The sequence below is a fragment of the Aspergillus uvarum genome (genome assembly GCF_003184745.1).
Source record: "Aspergillus uvarum CBS 121591 unplaced genomic scaffold BO82scaffold_8, whole genome shotgun sequence".
In the NCBI taxonomy this organism is placed as follows: Eukaryota; Fungi; Ascomycota; class Eurotiomycetes; order Eurotiales; family Aspergillaceae; genus Aspergillus; species Aspergillus uvarum.
In genome coordinates this window covers 177803-203529 of record NW_020291305.1, presented here as the reverse complement: position 1 = coordinate 203529, position 25727 = coordinate 177803, and the positions used below count along the sequence as shown (strand labels likewise).

The window sequence follows — 25727 nt, the reverse complement described above, 5'->3', positions numbered from 1 at the left end:
GGTGTTGCAGATCTGTGTGCTGAGCTGTCGGTTATCTGCAGTGCATCCTACATTCACCAGAAAATAAATTCCATCACTGACATTTTGTTGCTGTTTTTAATTTTCCTATTTTTTAGTGAATTATTCTACTGTGAGGGTTCTGTTTCTGTTACCATACCAAACCTACAGTACTTTCTCTTTTGTCTGCGCTGTCTGTTCCTCCCCCCCCCTTCTCCCCTTTTACCCGTTACCACCAACACCGACAAGTCAGACAGAAACCGACACAGAGACAAGACAGGTCAGGTCAGTCAACCTCAGTCACCGCCTAATGCTCTCCACGTGCTAACTACTGGTTGACGGTAGCCCGCGGCAGCTTCTTTCGCGCCCTCCCTTGCGTCTGTCCAAGTATTCTGGATCCCTCTCACATATCCGATTCCTCCGTCGCTGCTCCATCAGATTTCACTTCCCCCCTCCTCCCCGTTGGGGCTATCGATCTGACCGTGCAGCATTGCACCCACCCCTCCCCTCCCCGCCAGCAGTCCCCATTCGACACCTATCGTCAACCAAAGGTGACCGGTAGTGAAGAAGCACAGTGCGCACCGCCTCACTCAGTGGCTTCCCCTCTCCCTCCAATCAAACCTCAGTCTTGATCGTTCAACCCTGCTGCCACCAGTCGCTCGAACTGTCACTCCACCTCTCCCCTCCCCCCCTCCCCCCTAAACCGCACGTCATGAATCACGATAGTTTCTCTTCCCTAAAATTCCGACGGTCGTCAAGCAAGCTTCACAAAGACCCTCCGAGCTTCACGTCCCGCATCTTAAAGAGTCAGCAGAGCAACACCTCCCTTAAACGTCACCCCTCAGCCCCCGTTTACCCTCGTTCCGCTGCCGCTGCTGGAGGTCGAGAGCACACTCGGACGAGATCGAACGCATACGGATCATCCTCATCCTCCCTCGAGCAGAACAGCGGCAATCCGTCTCCAGCACACTCTGGCAACGAGTCGGGCTATTTTCCGACCAGCAATAATTCCTTCAAATCCCGCCCTCCCCCCGCCGGCCGATTTTCTCTCAGTGAGCAGAGCTCAGATGAACTGATTGGCACCCCGTTTGATAGTCGGGGCATGCTCAGCTCTTTGAAAGAGAATTCGACTGAGTCTGATCCCGTGCCCGAAAAGCCCCCGACTTTGCGGTCGGCCACAAGCCCTGAAACCCGAGGATTGAGACAGTCGGCTAGCCTGGCTACCTTGCAGAGCCGAATGGAGACGTTTGTGCACAGGGCGACCGACAATGACCGCTCGGTAAATCCGAAGCGTCTCTCCGACGAGGGTAACACAACGACCAGGCCATTCGCAGGCAGAAGCAAGAAGAGCAGTTTTTCCAGCTTTGTCAACAGTATGCTCGGTTCTCCCCGAGGCATCAAGATCTCCGCTCCGGAGAACCCCGTCCACGTCACTCATGTCGGCTACGATAACCAGACCGGCCAGTTCACTGGTCTTCCGAAAGAATGGCAACGATTATTACAGGAAAGCGGTATCTCCAAGAAGGAGCAGGAAGAGCACCCCCAGACCATGGTCGATATCATGAGATTCTACGAGAAGAATGCCCGGGGTGATGATGAGGTTTGGCACAAGTTTGACCATGCATACCCGCAACCCCAGTCAGCGGCCAGTCCGGCCTCCGGCACGGGTTCCTATGGTCCTGGCGCGCAGCGAGTCTCGCCCCCAACCAGCCCTCGATTCCCTCAAAACCATGAAGGCAGCTTTGAGAACCCCCGAGCGCCGCCCCCAATTCCTCGCGGTACTCCTGCAGCAGGCCAAGCTATGTCACCACCGGTGGGTGGATTCGTTCCCAACCGGGCCCCGCCAAAGCCCCCGGGCGCAGGCGCCGTCACCCCAGCTCGCCCCGCTCCGCAACCGCCTTCCGCAGCTACCTACGCTGCAGCACCGGTCCGAGCAGCTCAGGATGCTTATGCTCAGGCCTATGCCACACCCCCAATTCCAGAGGCAGAGCCTCTACCCAAGGAACAACACCCGCTCAGCAGATCCAACTCCAAGGCAAATGGTACGCCCGTGCCCTGGACGGCGCCATCTCCGGCTCAGTATCAGCAGCAACAGGAGCAAGCGATGGCTGCAGCCCAGCAGGCGATTGTCAGCAAACAACTTGAGCGGAGCCGCAGTCAGCGTCAGCAGCAGGCTGCTCAGAAGCAAGCGTCGCAGCAAGCACCTCCTCAGCACATCAGTCCCGTGGAAGAGACATCTGCTTCGATTCAGCAGGCACGCGCTGCTCCGGCTGCGGCTGCTGCTGCTGCTGCCGCCGCCGGCGCCGCCCCCGCCGCTCGTCCGCGGCAACGGGCCCGCCAGAGTAACATCATGGACGTTAGACAACGACTACTCGCGATTTGCACGCCCGGCGACCCGACTAAGCTTTACCACCACCTTAACAAGATTGGTCAGGGAGCATCGGGCGGCGTTTATACTGCGTATGAGAATAACTCCAATAGTTGTGTCGCTATCAAGCAGATGAATCTCGACTTGCAGCCCAAGAAAGATCTTATCATCAACGAGATCTTGGTCATGAAGGACAGCAAGCACAAGAACATCGTCAACTTCCTGGACAGCTACCTTCACGGTCTGGATCTATGGGTGGTGATGGAATATATGGAAGGTGGCAGTTTGACCGATGTGGTCACATTCAACATCATGAGTGAAGGGCAGATTGCCGCCGTTTGCAGAGAGGTAAGCTACATCATTTGTTGTTAGTCTCTTGTTTCAAAAGGCTGACACCTTTAAGACTCTGAGTGGTCTGCAGCATCTTCACTCGAAAGGTGTCATTCACCGTGATATCAAGTCGGACAACATCCTTCTATCTCTGGATGGCAACATTAAATTGAGTAAGTTGTCTCTTCCATGCTGGGCGTGGCCCGGACGATCTGTCTAACATCACTTCTAGCCGATTTTGGTTTCTGTGCCCAGATCAACGATTCGCATAACAAGCGAAACACTATGGTGGGTACGCCGTACTGGATGGCACCCGAAGTCGTTACCCGAAAGGAGTATGGCCGCAAGGTCGATATCTGGAGTCTCGGAATCATGGCAATTGAGATGATTGAGGGCGAGCCCCCTTATTTGACCGAGTCGCCGCTGCGGGCGCTGTACTTGATCGCAACCAACGGAACGCCCACGATCAAGGACGAACACAACCTGTCTCCTGTTTTCCGGGACTTCCTGCACCTCGCCCTCAAGGTGGACCCCGAGAAGAGAGCGTCTGCTCATGACCTGCTCAAGGTATGTCGACTGTTTCCTTTTGGCTGGTTGAGCCCCTTGCTAATTGAGTGTCAGCATCCGTTCATGTCTCTCTGCGCCCCTCTTTCACATCTATCGCCGCTTGTGAAGGCCGCGCGGGCCAACAGAGCGCAAGAAAAGGCTCAAAAGGGGGGTGCCTAGGTACCGTGACTTTCCACTGTTGTTACTATATACGTCGATATCTTCTGTCTTCTCTCTCTCAGATACCCATGACTCCCGATGTTTTCATATTTGCTGGACATCTTATGCTGGCATCGCATAATGACCAACGTCTTGTTCACCCTTCTCTGTTTCTTCCTGCGGATTTCCCTTGATTATCTAGACGGCGATGGATTCTTCATGTGATGACCTTCCTTTCATCTTACCTTTTGTTGCGGTGCTTGTGGGGCTGGAGGTCTGGAGCCCTCGCCAATCGAACACATGCACACTGTATCTCGACGGGCATGGCTGGTCTTCCCAGGTCAGTCTGTGGAAAGGTGGAAAAATGGTTGTAAATTTCTCTACTTCCGGCATTTGTCCTTGTGCGAAATCATACTAGTGAACGTACCGGGTTGCTTCAACTACGGTTCGAGTCGATCTCTGTTGTTGTGCCACATTACGAGTGACAAGTCTGCGCTTGCATGTACCATGTACTTGAAGCGCCTTCCCCCGTTTCCATATCCATATCGATGCGCTGTTGCCCTTGGGGTTTTCTTGCTTTCGCTCCGACCGGTGATGATTTATGAGGCATTTTGTGGCATTTTTCCTTGCATGACAAAAGAACAAAAGCATGAACTTGATTCGATTTGTTTGATCAGCTTTGTGATTCTGTTCAGATAGCGACAGTCCCTACTGCTGCTTCGGCTGGCTTCCCAGCCATATTACCCTCGGAAACCCGAGATATCTTTCTACGGCATTTTTTGCCGTTCTATTTGGGGAGAAGAATAATGGGTTGTGTTCATAGAATCCAGTGCCATTTGTGGACTGAGGGTGTTTGTCCAGTCTGTTCGTACTTCGTACTGGATGTAGTTAGAATGCAGCCAGCATAGCTGATATCGTCATCGGGAGCTCAGGGCAGTCCCAGAACTGCGCTAGACCAGATTAGGCGACCACCCTCCGCCTGAGGGCTGCCGCGATCCATCGTCACCTGCTGAGCATTCATCAGGTTGCAGCCTTCGTGCTTCTTTCTCACTTTGTTCCCCCCGTTCTTGTCTTGCCCGCCTCACTGTGGTGTTTGTGTTTATAATTACTCACAGTGCTCATACTTGCAGTGTTGATATATCTACTACACCTCCTGACTCCAACCACTGCTACCCCTTTCTCCTCACCTCCTAATTCATACCTAGTGCCTATTTACAACACTTCCGCAACTGCATCATCGAGGCTGTACCTCCCCGCAATTGGGTAGTCGGACTCCAGCAACGAAGCAAAGCCACTCACTCACTCACTCCACCAAAACCACGAGTCATTTCCTTGACACTACGTCCACCACCACTCCTCCATTCAATTCATATCGTTTCCCAGTGGCGCAAGTGCTGCCCTCATACCCTCCTCCACTCGCTACTCGAACGGCGCATCCCCGCCACCTTTCCTACCTCTCTCCGATCGCCTCACCCTGGTGCTCTGAGGCACAGCACTAAAGATGTTTCGCGCGCAGCAGAACGCATTTGACGATGCAGTCGGTCAGTAATATCCTATCCGATTCACTCCAGCTTGTGCCTTTCATTACAACACATGCTTTATGTGATAATCTGATCGATTGTCGCTGACGTATACAACTTCCCGCAATAGCCAAGGCGACCGACGAGAATTTGACCGCCGAGAACTGGGAGTATATTCTGGTACGCTTTTCTCCGGCAACGTGCTAGGTTAATTTTGCCTCAGGGGAAGGGTTTCTGACAAATCTGGCGCATAGGATGTTTGTGACAAGGTTGCTGCGGAGGAGTCCGGGTATGGCTTCCGCTTTTTTTGTCTCTGTTGTGCTCGCAGATTCCTCGATGTCAGGGGTTGACGCTGACGAGTGGGATTGGGTGACTGTTTAGTGCGAAGGATGCCGTGGCCGCCTTGATCAAGAGGCTTGCGCATAGGAATGCCAATGTGCAGCTGTATACTTTGGAGGTTCGCGATTCTAATTTGCTGAGTTGGGGGGGTGGTTTTGGTCAATTGGGGTATACAGTGCTGACGCTTGTGTTGCTCGAACTTTAGTTGGCGAATGCTTTAGCGCAGAACTGTGGGCCGAAGATTCACCGTGAACTGGCGTCGAGAAGCTTCACGGATGCCCTTTTGCGTCTGGCTGGCGATCGGGTGAGTGCATTGCTGGTTGTTGTGTATCGCTGGGAAAAATTACTGATGAGTTTGGCGCGCCCGGCAGAACACACATCAACAGGTCAAAGCTAAGATCCTGGAGCGCATGCACGAATGGACGGAGATGTTTGCTAGTAACCCCGATTTTGGGATCATGGAGCAGGCGTACATGAAGCTGAAGACTCAGAGTAAGTGAGGAGGGAAAATGAGCTATTCGTGGTGACTTGGAGGCTTATATTAGCTCTGGCTCTAGATCCAAACTTGCAACCTCCTTCGAAACCAGGCAAGCGAGAAATCACCGACCAAGATCGCCAGAAGGAAGAAGAGGAGTTACAGATGGCGCTTGCGCTCTCGATCAGGGAGAAGCCCTCCGCGGCTCCTCAGGCCCAGCCGCAAGCCGGCAGCTCCAGTGCCGCAGCACCCGTCAGTGAGTCTCCGGTGGCCGCACCAGCCCAGCCTGTTCCCTCCGGAACCTCCGCGGCCACGGTGTCGCGGGTGCGGGCACTATTTGATTTCCAGCCCTCCGAGCCCGGTGAATTGCAGTTCCGCAAGGGAGATGTTATTGCTGTTCTGGAATCGGTCTACAAGGATTGGTGGAAGGGTTCCCTGAGGGGCCAGACGGGTATCTTCCCTCTCAACTATGTCGAGAAGTTGCCCGACCCTACGGTTGAGGAGCTGCAGCGGGAAGCTCAGATGGAGGGGGAGGTCTTCGGGCAGATCAAGAACGTCGAGAAGCTTCTCACACTTCTGAGCACTCGCAGTTCCGAGCTCAATGTGCAGGACAATGAGGAAATCACGACTCTGTATCACTCGACCTTGGCCATCCGGCCGAAGTTGATTGAGCTCATTGGCAAATACTCTCAAAAGAAGGGTAGGTGTTCTTATACTGCGTATTGGGGACTTACATTTGCTGATTGTACTATAGATGAGTTTACGCAGCTCAATGAGAAGTTCATCAAAGCCCGCCGAGACTACGAGTCGCTCTTGGAGGCGTCAATGTCCCACCCTGCACAACCCCAGTATGGACGGCCGGCTCAAACTCCTTACGGTTACCCGGCTCCAGCAGGATATCCGCAAGCCCCGCCCCAGGCTGATCCTCAACGATACTTCAGTCCTCGTCCTTCAGGTTCGCCTAATATTGTTCCCTTAGGGTGATCCCGTCATCTAACATGAGAACAGAAGCCCAGCCTGCGCAGTCCACCCCTACCCCTTACTATGGAGGAGAACAAGCTCACGCGTACCCTCCCACTTCGCAATCTCCTGATCCGCGAGTCACACCTCCAGCAGGCGCCCCGTATCAGCAACAGCAGCGCCAGTCCTCGAACGAGTTCTATCAGCCCACACACCACCGTCCCGAGTCGACATATGACAACCCGCAAGAACTAGGTACCTCTGTCTACGACTCTCCTGTCGAACATCGCCCCCAGTATCCCGGACAAGTCCTACCGCCATCTTCAGCACAGCCACCTTTCCCGGCTCAGCAACAACCGCAGCAGCCGGAATTCCCACCATCTTCCTACCCTCCTGAAGACGCCAACCGACCTCCAGCCGGGGCCAGCGCCCCCCACCACCAAGCACAGCCCCCCTACCCCACCCATCAACCAGCTCCGATGCACCAGCCTCCGCCAGTGCCAGGCACAGCATCCACACCCACACCCTACCCTTCTCTGACCCCCGGCGCAGGCTCTTACCAGGCATACAGCCCCTCGCAAACCGACGTGTCCAACCCTGCTTCGTACTACCGGTAAAGCATGTTTAATATTGAGCTGACGGATTGTTGTGGTATGGGAGGTATGAACGGCAAATCTTCTTTCTCCTGATATTCATTGCTTGTTGACCAGGCTCGATATCGGGTAGTGGGGAGGCGGATTTTCATACCACATTGTGTTCCATAGCGTTTGTTTCTGTTGTTGCAATATGGATTTTCCCTTGGGTTTTTCATGATTGTAGCTGAATCGTAGGAGAGAATTGGTGCCAACTACCAAATAATGTTGATATGGACATACTCTAATCGCCCCTAGCTCATACGCTCCGGTAGAAATATGAAGTATAAAGCAACCTCGAACTACATCTGCGCATGGATTATTGGTGACCTAAGTCCAGTTCTATCGGATCAGGCCAATCGGGATGTATCTCGGGAGTGGCCCAATCAAGCCCAGATGAGCAACACTGCATCGACCCGTAAGTAAACTACAACTAACTACTTATAAACCTCCGTCGCGCCACGGAGATTCGCCGGGGTATCGTATGTGGTTTATACCTGTCCACGGCAACTGCAGGCCGTACTCGGTTTTATGGTGGTTCTGGTCTGAGGGTAGGGTGAGTTGGTAGGATGATTGGCAGTTGTTGGTTTATGGATAGGTGCTTCCTGATTGACTAGTTGATGTTGTTGGTCTGGAGGTCGATGTGGAGTACTGGAGGCTATGATGCTGTGGTTAGAGGGTACTGAGGTTTCCATGTTGGTCACAGTAGTCCTTCGTACATAGATTTTTCTGTATCCTTGTTGGTCCATAGCGAAGAACTGCTAAGAATTGGCGTCGACATCTCCTGCTTCTAGATATACCATCCTATCATAATGCCAATAAGCACGCCATTAGCGCCGCTGACAGCAACCGAGCTGTGCATGTGCACCCTGGTCACTTCCAGTTTATTCGAGTACGTTCTCATCCTCTCATCTCCACCACCACCCTCAATCATATAGAAGCCATGCATTTATGCTGTATCTCTTCCACACCGTGAATCGTGCCCAGCAATTCGGTTTCGCCCATCCCCTGCTGCAGAGTCAGGTGCTGCAGTGGACGGTCTTCTGGGCTGTGTCGGGGCAGCCGGTGCAGGGGCAGTGGAATTATTTTCGGCGGAGGGGGGGTGGCAGCACCCAGGATGAGCGTGAGTTTTGTCTTTCGTTTGATGATTTTTGGATATATGGGGACTGTCTCTACTTTCATCATGATCCTTGGATATTGGTGGGGGGGGGGGGGTTTGGCTTCTAATGATTTGATGCAGACACAGCGAAAAAGTTCCACGACGACCTCCGCGTGTACCACGTCCTCGAAGCGCATCTCTCAGCGCGGTATGCAGATGACGCCCCACCGAGGGAGTATCTGGCGGGCCCGGGCACAGGGAAGGATACCCTCGCAGATATCAATGCGTGGGCGTGCGTGCGGAATCTTCGGGGTGTTGGGCTGGAGGAGGAGGAGTCGGCGAGGTTGCCTGCGCTTGCGGCGTGGGTGGAGAGGGTGGGCGCGCGGGGGGGTGCAGAGAGGCGCGTTTGGGGAGGCTTATGATGAGGTCGTGCATCCGGAGTTGGTGGTTAGGTCTTAGGAGGGGATTTGGGGGTTGGAGGAGTGGTTGGCATCCTCGGTTCTGGCAGCTGTATAGGGGAAGCCATTTTCAGCTTCCCTAGCAACCAACTATCTTATTTACTCGAATTCTATAAAGGCCTTAATAATTATAATACTCTTACACCTCTCTCTCTCTCTCTCTTTGCTTTTAAGCAACACTTACACACTAGTACCTACATATTTATCTGTTTATTGTCCATCTCAAAACAGCTGAAAAAAGCCACACTTCGAGGAGGGGAAATCCCAGGATTCGAGCAGAATCACAAAGCCGTACTGTCTCCGCTACGGGGCAGCGAAAGCATTCTTGAATCGGGCTGAATGCCGGCTGGTAAAACTGTAGAAGCATTGAAGGCTGACCGTACCATATTCTCGTCCCTCGAAGCAACCTTTGTAAGGCAAAGAGGTGAAAAGCCACTCTTGGTCAAGTGGTGTTAGTAGGGCCTACCTTTGTGCCAATAAGAACGTTCGTGGCCGCCCCTCTCGGGGTTCCTCATCCACTCCATCTCAATCTCCGTTACATCTGTCGTCCTATACTCCATACATCCAAATATGGGCTGGTGAAAGAAAGGAACCAAAAGGACAGCTCTGCGATGCGCGAGAGATAATGGCCACCCCTCCACAGTCAGTGAAGATGCTACTGCCATTTGCTGGTCCGAGCGACGAACGGGTCGACAACACAGGGAACAACATTGGAATCATGGAAGAATGTGCTGGATAGTACGGCTGATTAGCTGATTAGTCTGAAGAGGTTATCTCTGTGTCATGGCAGTCCCCAAATCCCGATGCTATATTCCTTCATGCTTCTCATGTTCTAACCCGAAAGTTTTGACAGAAACTTGAATCTCTTGAAGCATTTTCCGGAAACCAAGTCCTAACCAGATATATGCAAGCAGCACCGCGCGCCATGGATCTGCTCAACGGGTTGCTCCCCCCCAAAGAACAACGATAACCCAACACAACGGCTCGTGGTCCTCGCAATCGGACTCGCAATCCGTCTCACACCCTTCTGCATGCCGGCGGAGACTGAGCATCGCGCGAGCATCCAAGTGATCCGCCCAGCTTGCATACCAGTCAAGGAACTCCGGGATCGAGTCAAAGCGCGGAAGCTCGAGCCCCCGTCCTGGTCGAGGTCCTCGAAGTGGCGCCACGTCTTCATCCGCCGGAGCTTCTCCTTCTCCGTCGCGAAGCCGCGGGCGTCATCGATCTCCGCGATGCAGCTCTGGATGAACCACCGGTTGGCGGCCGCCATGCGCGTGCGAACCGATCCACGGCCTGCCGCATGGTTTCGTCCGCGTCGAGGGACGCCGCGGTGACGCTGCTCGAATCGGTCATTTTGCAGCCTTGGTTTGGGTTTGGGTTAGGGTTAGAAGCCGAGGTTTTGCGCGCTTTTAGATGCAACTTAGAGGTGGCAATGACTAAAAGAGGGAGAAGAAAGATTGTGCTCGAACAGGGAATTTAGGCTTTTAAGTTGTAATGATGGCTCAGGTAGGGGGGATGTAAGGGGCAAGTGGGATGCGAACTGGAAGTCAGATTTTATAGTTACCGAGGCGAAGCTTAGGCTTCTTTGCCTACTTTGGTGGTCGTGACGATGGCTTTGTTGGGATCCTTATGCCAAAAACAACCAGTATTATATACAAAAATATAAGATTTCATCGTAAGAACACTTCTTATAAATATTCAAAGGGATTCTGAGGGGTTTTGAAAGCTCAAGATATCACTATTGGGATTCTCTGATTCCAAGAAGTCTAAAAAGATTTCCTTCGAGAAGTGATGAGATAAGCCGCAAAAGATCGATTCAAACTCAATGCAGTCACATGTATTCTATATATAACGTGCAGGATACTCGACGATAGACATAAATGAGCCATCATATTCCATTGACTGGCGGACATTCGTATCCATGGGGGTTGCCAGTCCGGCCTGGGGACTGGATACTACTGGATGGTGAGGAGCTGGCAAGCTGGATCACAACCGAATAAATCTGTCACATTTGTTATTTCTTCGATGGAAGAAGAGAGATGAGGGATTACTGGTAGAGTAGCATACTAAGCAGAAAAATAAGGTACAGTTGAGCAATAAACCAGCCCTCAGAGGGCAGCAGCATTAAGTGTCAATGCTGCTTTTGGGCCGCTCGCTAACTGTTTCATTGTATATGAAGTAAAAGAAGAACTGCTAATAAAACTTGTTATAAAATGTCTATATCTCCAACATAAAAGTCTAATTTCTGATATTAATCAAGTTACGCATGAGTAGTAAATACATGTGTCTTGTATGTTATGTGAGATGGAGTTATCTGTAAGGTGGAGGGGCAGCCGCAGCGACGAGTACCTTTCTTCAGCTGTATGTTATATGAACATGACGCTTATATATATTATATTAAGCCAGTGTGCCTATATACCTGATCTTCCCCTTAATGAGTGGGGTGTACAGATAGAACCAGAATTGCCCTGAGTAAATAGAACACGTAGTAAAACAGCTTATACTATTTTCTTCTGCGGCTTGCGGTGGATTGCTTTAGTATTTATATCTGACGGCTGAGGCACCATCATGACCTCCTGACGACGACTCATCGCTATGCAATATACGCTGAATAGATCCCGAGAGCATAGTCAAAATTGAATCACTATCCAGAATGACTCACTGATGAGATATGGATGATGGTGGACTGTCGGTGCTGCTACTGGCAATACCTTTATTCCTCGTCCGTCCCGCCTGCCTCGCTCACGTGACGATGTGTTGGTCTCTCACCCTCCATTGCCGTTCTCAAGACCTCGTCAAATCCTCTCGACCCCAGAGGCACTTCGTCTCTTCAGTCGCCGTTGATTAAAGAGAGCCTGCGAGCTGCTCGACCTACTCGACGCGACATTCTTCCCCTGCGCCTTGTGCCACGACATTCAAAATCCCCAACCTTCACCACCACCACCACCACCACCAAAGCTCTATCCCCGCACTCGCGCTTCGCCGAACGATGCACCTTGTCGCCTGTTCCCAGATGGACATCCCTCACACCTACTGCTGAACATCCCAACCCAGCCCAAACCACCCCGAAATCCTTAGGCCCGGGTATCTGCCCGGGTGCCATGTCCAGCCATGGAAGCTGATTGGGATGAATTGTCGCGCATACCCGTGCCCCCTCCGAGTCCTCATGGGTTGCCGACGGTCGCGACCACAATAGCCTTCGACGATGTGATGGAACTTCTGTGGGCCGGAAATGAATATGTACGTTTAATCAATCGATGACATGCCGCTGGCGATACTGATTTAGTGGTTGGCTGCTTAGGGCCGAATTACCTCCTTCTACGGTCCCGAAATGCAGAGGTATACCTCTGTTCGGGCACACCCCGTGTCCGAAGGCGCGGTGCGACAGATCCTCTTCCACGAGAGAGGCGTATTATCGATATCCTCGAAGAGTGCACACATGATCACCCGACGTGGTCTGACACAGTGGCACATCGCCCACGAAGAGATGACCGACCTTCGCTGCATGAGTTTCACCGCACAAACGAACCGGATCATTGTGGCCGGATGCCAGAAAGTGATGTTCACCATCGATATCGATAAGGGTATCATTGTCGACAAGTTGCCGACGGAGTACAACTACACCATGATGAAGAAGAGCCGGTATCTCTGCGCGGCAACCGACACCGGGTCCGTCAACGCGTTGAGCCTGAATGACTTCAGCGTTGTGAAGTCGTGGAAAGCCCACGGCACTGCCGTCAACGACATGGATGCGCGGAACGATCTGCTCGTTACTTGCGGCTTCTCGGTCCGACACCTGGGCGCTCCGATCGTGGACCCCCTGGCCAATGTCTACGACTTGAAAACACTCTCCCCGTTACCTCCGATCCCCTTCCACGCGGGTGCCGCCTACGTGCGCATGCACCCGAAGCTGCACACGACGAGCTTTGTCGCCTCCCAGACGGGCCAGCTTCAGGTCGTGGACCTGATGAATCCCAATGCGATCAACCTGCGCCAGGCGAACGTTTCTTTCATGCTGGGTATTGACCTTTCGCCTTCGGGAGAAGCGCTCGCCATCAATGATGCGGAGTGTCAGATCCATCTGTGGGGCTCCCCAGCGAAGGTGCATTTCAACGAGATGAGCAAGGAAATCGAGTTTGCCGATGTCACGCCGCGGCCGCCACCTGTGGACTGGGCTCCGGAAACGCCCCTGAATATGATCGGGATGCCGTATTACCACGATCGGTTATTCTCTGCGTGGCCGAGCCATCTCGTTTTCGAGGTCGGTAGTCCCCCGGCCCCTGTCGACCAGGCTTTGCTCGCCTACCTACGCCCCGCCGAGATCGGTCATTATGCGGCGAACCCGAAGAAAACGCGGCGGTACCAGGTGGAGAACACTCGCGCTTTATCTACTGCGGACACGGCTCTCATCGCTCCCAAATTCTTGAGTGAGAAGGCCAGGGAGCAGAGCAAGGTCAAGTCCGATGGTTCCCTCAGCGACACAACGGAGGCCTTGGCTGGTGCGAAGCTCAACGGTGAAGCGGAAGACGACCCGCTCCTTAAATACAGCAACGTCGAAATCAAGTACAGTCGGTTTGGTGTGGATGATTTTGACTTCCGGTATGTTATATATCATCTCGCTGTACACTCTTCTGCATGGCTAACCTAGCTCAGGTTCTATAACCAGACGACCTTCTCCGGTCTCGAGACACACATTGCGAATTCCTTTACCAACGCTCTCCTGCAACTCTTCAAGTTTATTCCGATGATCCGAAATGTTGCGCTCCATCACGCTGCCAGCTCTTGCATATTCGAGAGCTGTCTACTGTGTGAGATGGGCTATCTGTTTGATATGCTCGAGAAAGCCAACGGTCAAAATTGCCAGGCGACAAATCTCCTGAAGACCTTCAGTAGCTCTCGTGAAGCGTCCAGTCTGGGCCTATTCGAGGAGAACTTGACGACCAAGTCTCTTTCTACGGCCATCCAAGCGGTCAACAGGTTCTTCTTAACACAAATCTCTCATGATCACCGAATGATCTTACCCAGCTCGGAAGAACTCGATCAGCGACTCAACACCGTTGCCTCTGAAACTATACGATGCATGTGCTGTCAGAACGACATCGTCCGGCCCGGGAATTCCCTGGTCAACGAGCTGGTGTATCCCGCCATTGACCTAAAACAAATTCGCCGAAACCCTGCCTTCCGCTTCTCCAACATCTTGCGGGCCAGCATAGAGCGGGAGACACAGAATAGAGGATGGTGCAACTTGTGTCGGCGGTACCAACAAGTGAAGATTCGGAAAAGCATACACCGAATGCCTCCGGTCCTAATGCTCAACGCAGCACTGAGTAACCCCATCTGTCGCCGCCTGTGGGCTATTCCCGGTTGGCTGCCGGAAGAAATTGGAATTGCGGTCGACAATGGCAAGGCTCTGTGCTTCGAGGGCGATGAGCTCAAGTTGCGACTTCAGTCAAAGATGGCTGGGCTTGTGGTGTATGAACTGGTGGGATTGGTTTGCGAGATCGACATCCCCGAGCATCAGAAAGCTCATCTTGTCTCGTTCATCAATGTCTCCATCTCCTCCCCGGAGGCAGACCCTACGAATAAGTGGCACTTGTTCAATGACTTCCTGGTGACTGAGGTTGATAGAGATGAAGCCCTCCGGTTCAACCAGCCCTGGAAAATACCATGTGTCTTGGCTTACCAGGTCAAGGATGGACGTCATTCCATGGACGACTCTTGGAAGAAGTCGCTCGATACCACCCTTTTGTTCCGTGATTGGTCTATGAAGTAAGTATTCTTTCGAGTTTCTGGTGGCTCCTCATTCACTAACTCCCTTCTCTAGTGCTGGCCAAGCCGTGGATTCGCGCGTGACACTTACCGAGGAGGAAAAGCCCACTCCGGGCACCCCTGTTGCGCTGGATACGGAGTTCGTCGACCTCGAGAAAGCGGAAATCGATGTCAAGGCAGACGGCTCGCAAGAGGTGGTACGGCCGAACAAGAGTGGCCTGGCTCGGGTGTCTGTTCTCCGAGGCTCAGGGCTTCGCGAGGGTGTTCCCTTCATCGACGATTATATCAACATCAAAGAACCCATTGTGGACTACGTTACGCAGTATTCTGGTATCAAACCCGGAGACCTCGATCCCAGAACTAGCCCACACAATCTTGTCCCGCTGAAAGTGGCATATAAGAAGCTCTGGCTGCTTCTGAATCTAGGCTGTGTGTTTGTCGGGCACGGCCTGGCCTCCGATTTCCGGAAGGTGAACATTCAGGTCCCCAAGAACCAGACGGTGGACACGCAGTATCTGTTCTTCCACCCCGGGAAGAACCGGCGTCTGAGTCTCCGATACCTCGCCTGGGCTGTGTTCAAGGAATTCATCCAAGAAGAGCCCACCGACAACAACAACCAAGGACACGACTCGATTGAGGACGCGCGGATGGCGCTGCGCCTCTGGAAGAAATTCAAGGAGTATGAAGACGCTGGGGTCGTATCTCAGATTCTGGAGGAGATCTTCCGCGAAGGGTCCAAGCTTGGATTCCGCCCGCCCCCCAGGAACGGCACCACGACCGTTCTTTCTCGTCCGGGAACCGCGGTGACGATGCAGAATGGCAGCGGCCGCAATACTCCTAGCACCCCCGACGTTGGGGTTGGGGCTGGGGTTCCCGCCGGTAGCGCCCCTGCCACCCCCCGGCAAGCGTTTCGACGCTCGATCGCTTTGACTCCGAGTAACGGCAGCTTTGCTAGCCCTGCCGCAAGCGACATTTTTGGAGCCAGCCCGTTGAAGTAAGGCCCGTCGTCGGCTTTGGATGGAAGCGATACGGTCTTCCAATATGGACATGTTGCTTTTGATTACACTTATACCATGAATCGCTTGTTAGAAAGCGACCTCGATTGAGGGGATTCAGTTGACTGTCGCAGTTGGGTATCGCTGGACAATTGGCTTGCCATGCTTCGCACTTCAATCAGAAATAGAAATTACACTTAGATTCCATATTTTGCTTAGAGTCTGTTATAGTGACATGGGTAAATTGTCTTCTATTGTACTGTAAGCTTATTGACGAATATCCCCTCGGTGACTGGAAGGACTGGTGGTGGGTGGGGAATGACGTGGTTGCGTTTGCGGGAGGATCTCAGATCAACTCAACTCAGCTCAACTCAGCTCAGCTCTCGGCTTCCACAAACTGACCCCGGCCAATCTCTCTCTCTCCATTTACACGCTCCCTTCACTCTCCCCGCCCCAGTCTCACCAACCAGTCTGCTGATACGCAAGTAGAGCTTCACACAGACCACAGACCACAGACTCCCTAGAACATCTGACCAAAGTTTAGATCTCATTTCGTCGCACCCGTGCGCCATCCGAACGAAAACCCCTCCTTCCGCAAACCTGCCCCGCCCCTCTCGACCGCCACACCTCACAACCTCACCATGTCGCGCCATCGCGTCAAGGCTGTCAGCTACGATGATGAGGATGACTATGACGACGGCTACTACTCCCCCGACCCCGAAGAGCAGGAGTTTCGAGAGCAGTGCACCACCGAGGTGCTGAACCAGCTGCGTGCGGGGGAGCCCTCGGTCACCGCCACCCGCAGCGAGGTCCAGGATGCTCTGTACCACTACTATGATGATGTGGAGAAGTCGGTGAATTACCTTAGAGGTGCGTGCTCTCGCTGTTGGAATGGATGACTCCCGCTCCCTCGGGGTTGGCATCCTGTTGCAGAGACGAGACCCAACTAACCACCGCATTACTTCCCTCCAGGCAAGAAGATCAAGGAACTTCAGAAGAAGCAGGCCGCTCCTCCTGTCGCTCCAAAGACGAAAGGGACATCAGGTAAACCTTTCCTGCAACGTTTTCCGTCCCTTTTTTTTTTTTTTTGTATTTCTTTCTCGTCGGTGGTTGGGCTCGGGACCACATAGCACTGGTGCTCTTCTGGGCTTCTTGGTTATCATCTTGACCTTTTGGAATGTGAGTACATGAATTGTCCTTTTTTTCGTGTGTGTGCGTATGTGCGACTGGTCCAAACTGACGTCTTTCTTGTCTTCCTCGCCACAAAGCTCTGGGACGGTTTTGATTCTAACAGGCTTTTTCTCTGCCAGTGCCAGTATATCTCGCTCCTCCTATCATGTCTCCCTCCCCGGCGGCACACTTTTCGGCGGCAGACTTCTTCCGCGACGCTCCCTGGCTAAATGTCCCAGCACACCGCAAGGGTGAGATCCTTGTGGAGCCGCTTTACCCTCGACTGGGCCTTCTGGGCGGTGCGCCTGAGGGCGCGGGCGGAGGGAAAGTGTCGAAGCTGGCTGCGTTGGCTGCTGCTCGCAGGAAGAAAGAGGGCGATAAGGCTGCGGCTACTGCTGCTGCTACCCCACCTGCGGCTGCGGATACACCTGATGCTGAGCAAGCCCCTTCGACGGCCCCCATTGAGCCCAAAGGTGCTCCGTTGTCATTACGCGAGAGGCTGGCGGCCAGTGGCAAGTCGCAGAAGCCGGCATCAGAGGGGCTGCAATCCCTGCGTTCCTTCGGCAAAGGATCTCGTCAAGGTAGCTCCTTGTCGAGCAAGAAGCCTTCCCCGGAGCTGAAGCCACAAGAAAGTCCTAAGGAGGAGGAAACGGAGGCTACATCTACGAGCCCAGAGTCGACGACACCTGTGATTGGCAAGGGGACAGAGCAGGCTGCCGTGAACATCCGCGCACCGCCGTCCACATTTGCCAGCGCCATTGTTGGGGTGTCGACCCGGCCGAAGATGACCGAGCCCAGCCACTTATCCGCAAACACTCTTGACCTGATCAGAATCTACGGACAGGATCTCGCTGAACCTTTTGACTTTGCAGGCCCAAGCCCCGACGATGTTGTCATCAACGCACAAAGCTCTGCTAAAGGTTTGGCTATTCGGCGCAAAGTATAGGATCTCCCCCTAATGGACGTGCAGGCTTCAAATCGAAACAGCCTGCTTCCAAATCGGCAGGTACCAAGAAAGCGCAGGCTGACCTGACGGGTGGGCTGAATGACCTCAGCGTTGAGGAGAAGGTGAATGTCAAGAGCAAGAATCTAGATGTTTTGTCAGAGTATAGCAAAGCGGAACGGAAGAGAGCCATGAATTTCGCGGTTATCGGTGAGTGGTCACCCCCCCTGCGTTTCCGATGGTATCGCCTGCTAATAGCAGGGTAGGCCATGTTGATGCGGGAAAGAGTACGTTGATGGGCCGCTTGCTTGCTGATTTGAAGGCGATCGATCAGCGTACGCTCGATAAATACAAGCGGGAGGCAGAGAAGATTGGGAAAGGATCGTTTGCTCTCGCCTGGGTCCTAGACCAAGGTGCGGAAGAGAGAGCCAGGGGTGTGACTATCGACATCGCCACCAACAAGTTCGAGACGGAGAAGACCGTGTTCACGATTGTTGATGCTCCCGGGCATCGTGACTTTGTGCCCAACATGATCGCCGGTGCCAGTCAGGCTGACTTTGCCGTCCTTGTGATCGACTCCAGTATCGGCAATTTCGAGTCCGGGTTGAAGGGACAGACCAAGGAGCATGCTTTATTGGTGCGGAGTATGGGCGTGCAGAGGATCATCGTGGCTGTGAACAAGATGGACTCTGTACAGTGGGACAAGGAGCGATTCGACGAGATTGAGCAGCAGGTCTCGTCTTTCCTGACGACTGCCGGCTTCCAGCCCAAGAACATCAACTTTGTGCCTTGCTCTGGTATCAGCGGCGATAACGTCACTCGACGCAGCGATGACCCGAACGTGTCGTGGTACCAAGGGCGCACCTTAGTTGATGAGCTTGAGGCCACAGAGCCTTATTCCCATGCGGTTGACAAACCCCTTCGAATGACGATTGGCGATGTGTTCCGTGGCAGCGTGCAGAATCCATTGTCGATATCTGGCCGCATCGATGCGGGTAGCTTACAAGTGGGCGATCAGATCTTGACCATGCCCAGCGGGGAGACTGCCACCATCCGGAGCTTGGAAGTCGATGGAGAACCCAGTGACTGGGCCGTGGCGGGTCAGAACGTTGTCCTGAACCTGGCCAACATTGATCCCATCCACCTTCGATCGGGTGACGTGATCTGCCGGGCGTCCGCGCCGATCGCCAATGTCACTTCCTTTACGTGCAAGGTGCTGGCCTTCGACCACCTGCTGCCTAGCATGGTGGACATCCACCGGGGTCGTCTGCATGTACCGGGACGGATCAGTCGGCTCGTGGCAACTCTGGATAAACAATCCGGCAACATCCTCAAGAAGAAGCCCAAGATCGTGGCGCCAGGCACAGTGGCGCGGATTGTGGTGGAAATGGACCAAGCGGTGCCTCTCGAAGCGCCTACGCGGATTGTTCTTCGAGCCGGAGGCGAGACCGTGGCCGCTGGCTTGTTGGAGTAGATAGAAGCAGACGGTGATTACGTGGCATTTACTACATAGACAGTTCGTTCTTTCTTTTACTTTCTTGTGAAGTCTCAGAGGTTGACAATAACTCCTACTGGGTACTAGATAGCTATGTGCAGTGTGATGTCCATCTTGCCAGTCTGGCCTGAATCACGACTGCCGTGTCCGCAGTAGTTCCTTCTAGATTAGCCCTGTCAAACCCTGTGTCATCCTGACAAAACCAACTGAAACTGGCCTTAAACGACACGGATCTTGGACAGAGTGGCCGAAAGCAAGGGAAGCCTCCTGAGTGGAGAGGTATCCACTTTCCTCAAACTCGAGACCCGGGTGGCTTGTTTATGAGTCAAAGTGTTGATGATGAAGAGGACAAAGATGTAGAAGAGGACGGAGTAGGAATAGTGGACAGCCACCCGACCCCGCAGACAGGAATAAGGGACAGTTGTCTAAATCCTGTAGGTTGATCGCAATGGAACGGCGCAAGAATGCGCGGAAGGAGCAGAATTGGGACCGGAGGATACGGTGCAGGTGGCCAGGTCGTTCACGTACTGTGTACACTGGGCACAGTGACCAACTGGCCAGATCGGGATAAGTTCGAGTCTCTGCAAGGACGAACCTCGGAAAGGCGGAGCAAGCGAACAAATCGGAACGCGATTCTAGCAAGTTCGACGAACCGCCTGGAAAATTGGGCCGGCAGAATCCCGGGCGGTGTTCCTGCATGGCTGAGTCAGCCCGTGCCCTGAACGCGCTCTCCACCAATCACCGCGCGAGGAGTAACCTTAAAATGCAATACCCGCGAAAAGGCCAGCATGGCCGCTGCGCTTTCTTTGCCGCCGCCGCCCATCCCATACAAGAAGGAAGGAACATACAAAGCTGGCTGAAGCTCCCTCCAGACATTCTTTCTTTCTTCCTTTCCTCGTCGCCTTTCTTTTCACCCAACCTCCCTCCCCCCCCCTCCCTTCCTTCCTCCCCTTCACCCTCTTTCTTCTCTTTTCTCTTCGCGTGACAGGTACACACTGTTGACGAGAGGATAAGGGAGTCTCACATTTCGTGATCTCGAAAAACATCGCTACGTGTCCCTGTGGTGAGGACTGCAACTACACACATACATCTACACATACCATGGCGCGCGTCTCCGCTCGTCAGGGTGCGGCCAAGCCCTTCACGGCTTGGACCACCGTTTTCTACCTGCTTCTTGTTTTCATTGCGCCGTTGGCTTTCCTCGGAACCGCACACGCTCAGGATGACTCGTCGGTACAAGACAACTACGGCACGGTCATTGGTATCGATCTGGGAACCACCTACTCGTGAGTTGATTCTACAGGCAGAAAAGGTCTGGTGTGTGAGACGCGACCTCGACTAACTTGATGGCCTGCAGTTGTGTTGGTGTGATGCAGAACGGCAAGGTTGAGATTCTCGCCAACGACCAAGGAAACCGTATCACTCCCTCCTATGTTGCCTTCACTGATGAGGAACGTCTCGTCGGTGACGCCGCCAAGAACCAATACGCCGCCAACCCCCGCCGCACCATCTTCGACATCAAGTGAGTTGCGACTTTTTTGGCCTGAGTGGATTTTGTGGTGCTAACATGCTGTCTAGGCGTCTGATTGGTCGCAAGTTTGACGACACTGATGTTCAGAAGGACGCCAAGAACTTCCCCTACAAGGTGGTCAACAAGGATGGCAAGCCCGTTGTCAAGGTCGAGGTCAACCAGACCCCCAAGATCCTGACTCCCGAGGAGGTTTCCGCCATGGTTCTGGGCAAGATGAAGGAGATCGCTGAGGGCTACCTCGGCAAGAAGGTCACCCACGCCGTCGTCACCGTCCCCGCCTACTTCAACGACGCCCAGAGACAGGCTACCAAGGATGCCGGTGTCATTGCCGGTCTCAACGTCCTCCGTGTTGTCAACGAGCCCACCGCCGCCGCTATCGCCTACGGTTTGGACAAGACTGATGGTGAGCGCCAGGTCATCGTCTACGATCTTGGTGGTGGTACTTTCGATGTCTCCCTTCTGTCGATCGACGACGGTGTCTTTGAGGTCTTGGCTACCGCTGGTGACACCCACCTTGGTGGTGAGGATTTCGACCACCGTGTCATGGACTACTTCGTCAAGCAGTACAACAAGAAGAACGACGTCGATGTCCGCAAGGACCTCAAGGCCATGGGTAAGCTCAAGCGTGAGGTCGAGAAGGCCAAGCGTACTCTGTCTTCCCAGATGTCTACTCGTATTGAGATTGAGGCCTTCCACAACGGCGAGGACTTCTCTGAGACCCTGACCCGTGCCAAGTTCGAGGAGCTGAACATTGATCTGTTCAAGAAGACCCTGAAACCTGTTGAGCAGGTTCTCAAGGACGCCAAGGTCAAGAAGTCCGAGGTTGACGACATTGTCCTTGTCGGTGGTTCCACCCGTATCCCCAAGGTCCAGGCTCTCCTCGAGGAGTTCTTCGGTGGCAAGAAGGCCAGCAAGGGTATCAACCCCGACGAGGCTGTCGCTTTCGGTGCTGCCGTCCAGGGTGGTGTTCTGTCTGGTGAGGAGGGTACCGGTGGTGTCGTTCTGATGGACGTCAACCCCTTGACCCTCGGTATTGAGACCACTGGCGGTGTCATGACCAAGTTGATCCCCAGAAACACCGTCATCCCCACCCGCAAGTCCCAGATCTTTTCCACCGCCGCTGATAACCAGCCCACCGTTCTTATCCAAGTTTGTAAGTTGAATCGTGTCGATGTTTTGGTCCATCAGATACTAACTGGGTTCCAGACGAGGGTGAGCGTTCCCTGACCAAAGACAACAACCTGCTCGGCAAGTTCGAGCTTACCAGCATCCCCCCGGCTCCTCGTGGTGTTCCCCAGATTGAGGTCTCCTTCGACCTTGATGCCAACGGAATCCTGAAGGTCAGCGCCAGCGACAAGGGCACTGGCAAGGCCGAGTCCATCACCATCACCAACGACAAGGGCCGTCTGTCCCAGGAGGAGATCGAGCGCATGGTGGCCGAGGCGGAGCAGTTCGCGGATGAGGACAAGGCCATCAAGGCTAAGATCGAGGCCCGCAATGGACTGGAGAACTATGCCTTCAGCCTGAAGAACCAGGCCAACGACGAGAACGGACTGGGTGGCCAGATCGACGAGGACGACAAGCAGACCATTCTGGACGCCGTCAAGGAGGTGACGGACTGGCTGGAGGACAACGCGGCCACTGCTACCACGGAGGACTTCGAGGAGCAGAAGGAGCAGCTGTCCAACGTGGCGTACCCCATCACCAGCAAGCTTTATGGCTCTGCCCCGGCGGATGAGGACGACGAGGCGTATGGCCATGACGAATTGTAAAATAAGTTATTCTTAGAGGGATTTTTTCCGGAGTTTGCATTGCTTGATTGTTCAAGACCAACCAACCAGAATTTTGGGTTGATAGTTTAAATATGATACCTATCCTAGAAGGATGCTCTCCCGATGCTCTATACAGAATGAATGAAGAGGCTTACACTCTCGGACGGAAGTACTGCAGCAAGACCAAGTTTGGCTTAACTGATCAACTTTGATACTGAGTACGGCGGGAGTATTTGTTCAATCCCACCTCCAGATCTACCCTTACGAAGAAGCAGGCACCTCCCCCCCTCCCTGAGAGATATACTCCCTCACGACATCCACGATCACCTGATGATCATCCTCCTGCTTCAACCCACTGACCACAATCACGCCGACCACGCCATCGACCCCGCGCACCCGCACGGGGAACCCCCCGCCATGGATGGCATAATCATCCGCCACCGCCCCGGCATTACTCGACCGGAGGGCATACTTCTTGACGAACGCCGCCTCCACCTGCCCCTTGTCTGCATCACTCAGTGTGGCCAACAGCTTGTTGCGCATCAACCAACTACTCACCCCCCACCGCAACACGGTATTCCGCTTCCGGCGGACCCACACCTCGTTATCGGGGATCGTGCCGGGTTCCGTGGCGCATTGGAAGACGACGTGTGGGGGCACGGGTTGTGCGTCGGTGGAAGGGAGGGGCGCCGTGGTGAGCGTGATGCTGATGAGCGCGGGTTTGCGGGATGAGACGGGGAGGGAGAGGATTCGGGTGCGCAGGGCTAGGCCCAGGTTGAAGGCGGTTGTTGCGGTGAATGTTGGGAAGAGGAGGGCGGGGGAGGTTTCGTGGGCGGTTAGGGTTATTGGCTTTTTTTTTCTTTGTGGTTAGTATTTGTTTGTATGGATGGTGAAGGGTTTGGAGGTGGTGGTTTGGGGGGGTTAGGGGATCATGGGGGGAAGGTGGTTGAGGGGCAGAGGGTGGAGTGGTGGAGGGGTGGTTTTTAGGGGAGAGCGTAACGTACGTCGGTGCTGACTTGGGTGAGGGGTCGGTCTTCCATTTTGGTGGTTTGGTGGTTTGGTGGTTTAATGGTGTTGGTGTTTGGTATAGGGGGTTAGTCTGAAGAGTAAAAGCAAAGTCCCAGTTATGTGATCAGCCGGGGATGAGGGGTTTTATACCCTAGTCTTCTCTCCGCGTCGGGGTTCGCCCGCGGGGAATGGCATTGGTAAGAGCGTGGGATGAAGGAAGGTCCAAGACGAAAAAGTGGACAAAGTGGAAAAAGTGGGTCAGGGCCGATGACGTCGGAGTTGCGGTTCCGCGGGTCGGGATTGGAAGGATGAGTTCAGTTTGTTGCCAATGAATCATTTAGTATCTAGTTTATGTACAGATGTTGTGAAGGAAAGGGGGATAGAAGTGTGTACATGTAGTCATGTGTAGTAACTTACGGAGCTGAAAGGTGCATGCAGTGACAGTAACTTATAACTTAAGTTACAGAGTATCATCTGCATTGCTCCGCTTCTTCCCCTCTTTCCTCCCTCTCCCTTCTCGTCTCTCGCCTCTCGCCTCTCTCCTCACGCTTCGTCTGTCTACTTCTCAGTTCCCACCAGCACGATGCGCCACCTCGTCAAAAAAGCCTGTGATGAATGCATCGCCCGGAAAGTCAAATGCAGCGGCGCCCGCCCCTGCGATGCCTGTCGCCAGAATCCCAACCAGGTCAATTGCACCTACCTCAAACCCGTCCGGCGCAGAGGTCCCAAGGTGCGACGATGGTCTGATCCCAAAACACATGCACCCATTACAGCTCCCGACGATTTCTTTCCAACGCACCGCACTACAGTCCCCCTGGCAGCGTTGGCATATGTCGTTCAGCTCTACCGGCAATCCTCGTACAGCGTCTGGCCGGTCATCGATGCCGCCGCTCTCCTCGAGAAGCTCGAGTCGACGCCGCCAGTCGACACCCTCTGCTTAGCTCTGGCCCTCTCTGCCGCAACCATGGCGCAGTTGCAACTGTCACCACTGCGCATGAGACACATCACCGTCGACCGCACGATCTTGGCGGCCGAGTGCATGAGGCTGCGGGACGCGAGCTCCTGTCGCGAGCGCCCCGACGTGCGAGGTATCCTCGTTTCGTTCTTCCTGCATGTGTACCACGCCAAGATCAACCGACGCCACACGGCGATGACCTTCATACAGGAGGCCATCGCGGGGGCTAGGCTTTTGGGGCTGGATGCGGGATGCATGGCACGCGATGCTGACGTGGTTGCCAACAAGGAGGCGGTGTTTCTCCTTCTCTGGATCTCGGAGAGGTAAAGTGCGGCTATCCGGTGTGAAATGGCGGCTATTGACGCTTGCAGGGGCTATGCTATGCATCTAGGGCTACAACCGTCCTATACACGTCCCGTCGTGATACTTCATCTCGATTCCGAGGGTAACGCAGAAGTGAAGGGCTTACTGGAGCTGGGTCGGCTGTTTGCAACCTTCGATGTGACCTGCAGCGGGCGTGGAAGCGCAAGCACTTTGGGGAGTGCAGAATGTCTTGCAGAGGCCGAGGCCGCATTGGCAGTACTGTCTCCAGGGCAAGAGGGCGGGCCGTCAACGCGTCTGGCGGACTACTGCATCACAAAAGAATGGATGCGCACGATGATCTGGCAAAAAGCACTGGCGCAGCGGCTGCTCTCGTCGACTTCCTGCATCGAGCTCATGACCTTCCGCTTTCCTGCCGTTGTGGGCCGTTCTCTCCTATGCTCTCTGCAGGGGTTTGCCGAGTCGGACCTGCTCCCATTGGGTCGTGATCAGGTAAGCGCTGTCTGTTTCAGGGATTGAGAATCACGCTGAGAGCGGGCAGTTGTTGAAATGCTTCGAGGTGACCAACTCACTAGCAGATATTATCCTGCTGACTGGGTCGAGCGCCGTGCATCCGACCTTGCAATGGAGGCCGCAGGACTTTCTCCATGCTCTGTACCAGAAATTGCTGCCGTTTTTGGAGCAAGACCCCATGCTGGAGGCGTTGCTCCGGGCTAAGACTGCCGAAGCTTTGATCAAGGCTCCTGCGCGTTTGCTCGGCCTTGACTATGTTAATAACAGGCTTACAGGGCAGATTTTGAGGTGTCAGACGGAAGAGTCCGAGGAAGCTAATGTGGAAGATCCCTTAACCACTCCACGACGCATTGAATCGGCCATCTGATTGAA

General features: G+C 53.9%; 10 protein-coding genes across 10 annotated transcripts; 7 read left to right on the top strand and 3 right to left on the bottom strand.

The window, feature by feature from the left end:
* Window positions 1-709: 709 nt before the first annotated feature.
* On the top strand, window positions 710-3421 carry pakA (mitogen-activated protein kinase kinase kinase kinase STE20; the record flags this gene model as incomplete). Its single annotated transcript, XM_025637295.1, has 4 exons — window positions 710-2713; window positions 2769-2868; window positions 2928-3262; window positions 3317-3421. 4 exons carry the CDS (start codon window positions 710-712, stop codon window positions 3419-3421), a joined length of 2544 nt encoding a protein of 847 aa, XP_025495213.1.
* A 1033-nt stretch (window positions 3422-4454) lies between these two features.
* Window positions 4455-7584, top strand: BO82DRAFT_351371 (ESCRT-0 subunit protein HSE1). The gene is made up of 9 exons (XM_025634406.1): window positions 4455-4941; window positions 5051-5100; window positions 5175-5209; window positions 5302-5377; window positions 5465-5563; window positions 5631-5751; window positions 5817-6434; window positions 6489-6689; window positions 6743-7584. Exons 1-9 carry the CDS (start codon window positions 4902-4904, stop codon window positions 7309-7311), a joined length of 1809 nt encoding a protein of 602 aa, XP_025495212.1. The 5' UTR covers window positions 4455-4901; the 3' UTR covers window positions 7312-7584.
* A 164-nt stretch (window positions 7585-7748) lies between these two features.
* On the bottom strand, window positions 7749-8066 carry BO82DRAFT_197840 (uncharacterized protein). Its single transcript, XM_025630572.1, has one exon. It carries the CDS (start codon window positions 8019-8021, stop codon window positions 7818-7820), a length of 204 nt encoding a protein of 67 aa, XP_025495211.1. The 5' UTR covers window positions 8022-8066; the 3' UTR covers window positions 7749-7817.
* Window positions 8067-8138: 72 nt separating this feature from the next.
* Window positions 8139-8847, top strand: BO82DRAFT_389623 (uncharacterized protein; the record flags this gene model as incomplete). Its single annotated transcript, XM_025638464.1, has 3 exons — window positions 8139-8218; window positions 8265-8449; window positions 8567-8847. The coding sequence occupies 3 exons, from the start codon at window positions 8139-8141 to the stop codon at window positions 8845-8847; spliced, it is 546 nt and encodes a 181-aa protein (XP_025495210.1).
* A 928-nt stretch (window positions 8848-9775) lies between these two features.
* On the bottom strand, window positions 9776-10234 carry BO82DRAFT_429524 (uncharacterized protein; the record flags this gene model as incomplete). Its single annotated transcript, XM_025640544.1, has 1 exon — window positions 9776-10234. The coding sequence occupies exon 1, from the start codon at window positions 10151-10153 to the stop codon at window positions 9776-9778; it is 378 nt and encodes a 125-aa protein (XP_025495209.1). The 5' UTR covers window positions 10154-10234.
* Window positions 10235-11889: 1655 nt separating this feature from the next.
* pan2n2 (poly(A)-specific ribonuclease) lies at window positions 11890-15848 on the top strand. The gene is made up of 4 exons (XM_025633003.1): window positions 11890-12123; window positions 12185-13482; window positions 13537-14652; window positions 14708-15848. Exons 1-4 carry the CDS (start codon window positions 11995-11997, stop codon window positions 15648-15650), a joined length of 3486 nt encoding a protein of 1161 aa, XP_025495208.1. The 5' UTR covers window positions 11890-11994; the 3' UTR covers window positions 15651-15848.
* A 440-nt stretch (window positions 15849-16288) lies between these two features.
* On the top strand, window positions 16289-19234 carry BO82DRAFT_371906 (putative translation elongation factor EF-1 subunit; the record flags this gene model as incomplete). Its single annotated transcript, XM_025637294.1, has 5 exons — window positions 16289-16517; window positions 16620-16691; window positions 16958-17737; window positions 17788-17970; window positions 18027-19234. The coding sequence occupies 5 exons, from the start codon at window positions 16289-16291 to the stop codon at window positions 19232-19234; spliced, it is 2472 nt and encodes an 823-aa protein (XP_025495207.1).
* Window positions 19235-20356: 1122 nt separating this feature from the next.
* bipA (Hsp70 family ATPase KAR2) lies at window positions 20357-22558 on the top strand (the record flags this gene model as incomplete). The annotated part of the gene is made up of 4 exons (XM_025631121.1): window positions 20357-20541; window positions 20613-20777; window positions 20834-21939; window positions 21993-22558. 4 exons carry the CDS (start codon window positions 20357-20359, stop codon window positions 22556-22558), a joined length of 2022 nt encoding a protein of 673 aa, XP_025495206.1.
* Window positions 22559-22585: 27 nt separating this feature from the next.
* BO82DRAFT_429520 (DUF967 domain protein) lies at window positions 22586-24060 on the bottom strand. Its single transcript, XM_025640543.1, has 2 exons — window positions 23563-24060; window positions 22586-23407 (listed from the first exon to the last, which is right to left on the bottom strand). Exons 1-2 carry the CDS (start codon window positions 23596-23598, stop codon window positions 22820-22822), a joined length of 624 nt encoding a protein of 207 aa, XP_025495205.1. The 5' UTR covers window positions 23599-24060; the 3' UTR covers window positions 22586-22819.
* An 89-nt stretch (window positions 24061-24149) lies between these two features.
* Window positions 24150-25722, top strand: BO82DRAFT_275799 (putative C6 transcription factor; the record flags this gene model as incomplete). The annotated part of the gene is made up of 3 exons (XM_025631127.1): window positions 24150-24844; window positions 24893-25334; window positions 25384-25722. The coding sequence occupies 3 exons, from the start codon at window positions 24150-24152 to the stop codon at window positions 25720-25722; spliced, it is 1476 nt and encodes a 491-aa protein (XP_025495204.1).
* Between the last annotated feature and the right edge of the window lie 5 nt (window positions 25723-25727).

What these genes read in the sequence shown, in the direction of transcription:
- BO82DRAFT_351371 (XM_025634406.1), top strand. Translation starts at nt 4,902, where the DNA reads ATGTTTCGCGCGCAGCAGAACGCATTTGACGATGCAGTCG. An exon ending in AGAACTGGGAGTATATTCTG is followed by an intron (nt 5,101 to 5,174) that starts GTACGCTTTTCT and finishes TCTGGCGCATAG; the next exon opens with GATGTTTGTGACAAGGTTGC. An exon ending in TGCGTCTGGCTGGCGATCGG is followed by an intron (nt 5,564 to 5,630) that starts GTGAGTGCATTG and finishes CGCGCCCGGCAG; the next exon opens with AACACACATCAACAGGTCAA.
- BO82DRAFT_197840 (XM_025630572.1), bottom strand. Translation starts at nt 8,021, where the DNA reads ATGGAAACCTCAGTACCCTCTAACCACAGCATCATAGCCTCCAGTACT.
- pan2n2 (XM_025633003.1), top strand. Translation starts at nt 11,995, where the DNA reads ATGGAAGCTGATTGGGATGAATTGTCGCGCATACCCGTGCCCCCTCCG. An exon ending in TGTGGGCCGGAAATGAATAT is followed by an intron (nt 12,124 to 12,184) that starts GTACGTTTAATC and finishes TTGGCTGCTTAG; the next exon opens with GGCCGAATTACCTCCTTCTA. An exon ending in GTGGATGATTTTGACTTCCG is followed by an intron (nt 13,483 to 13,536) that starts GTATGTTATATA and finishes AACCTAGCTCAG; the next exon opens with GTTCTATAACCAGACGACCT.
- BO82DRAFT_429520 (XM_025640543.1), bottom strand. Translation starts at nt 23,598, where the DNA reads ATGGAAGACCGACCCCTCACCCAAGTCAGCACCGAC. An exon ending in TCACCCAAGTCAGCACCGAC is followed by an intron (nt 23,408 to 23,562) that starts GTACGTTACGCT and finishes AGAAAAAAAAAG; the next exon opens with CCAATAACCCTAACCGCCCA.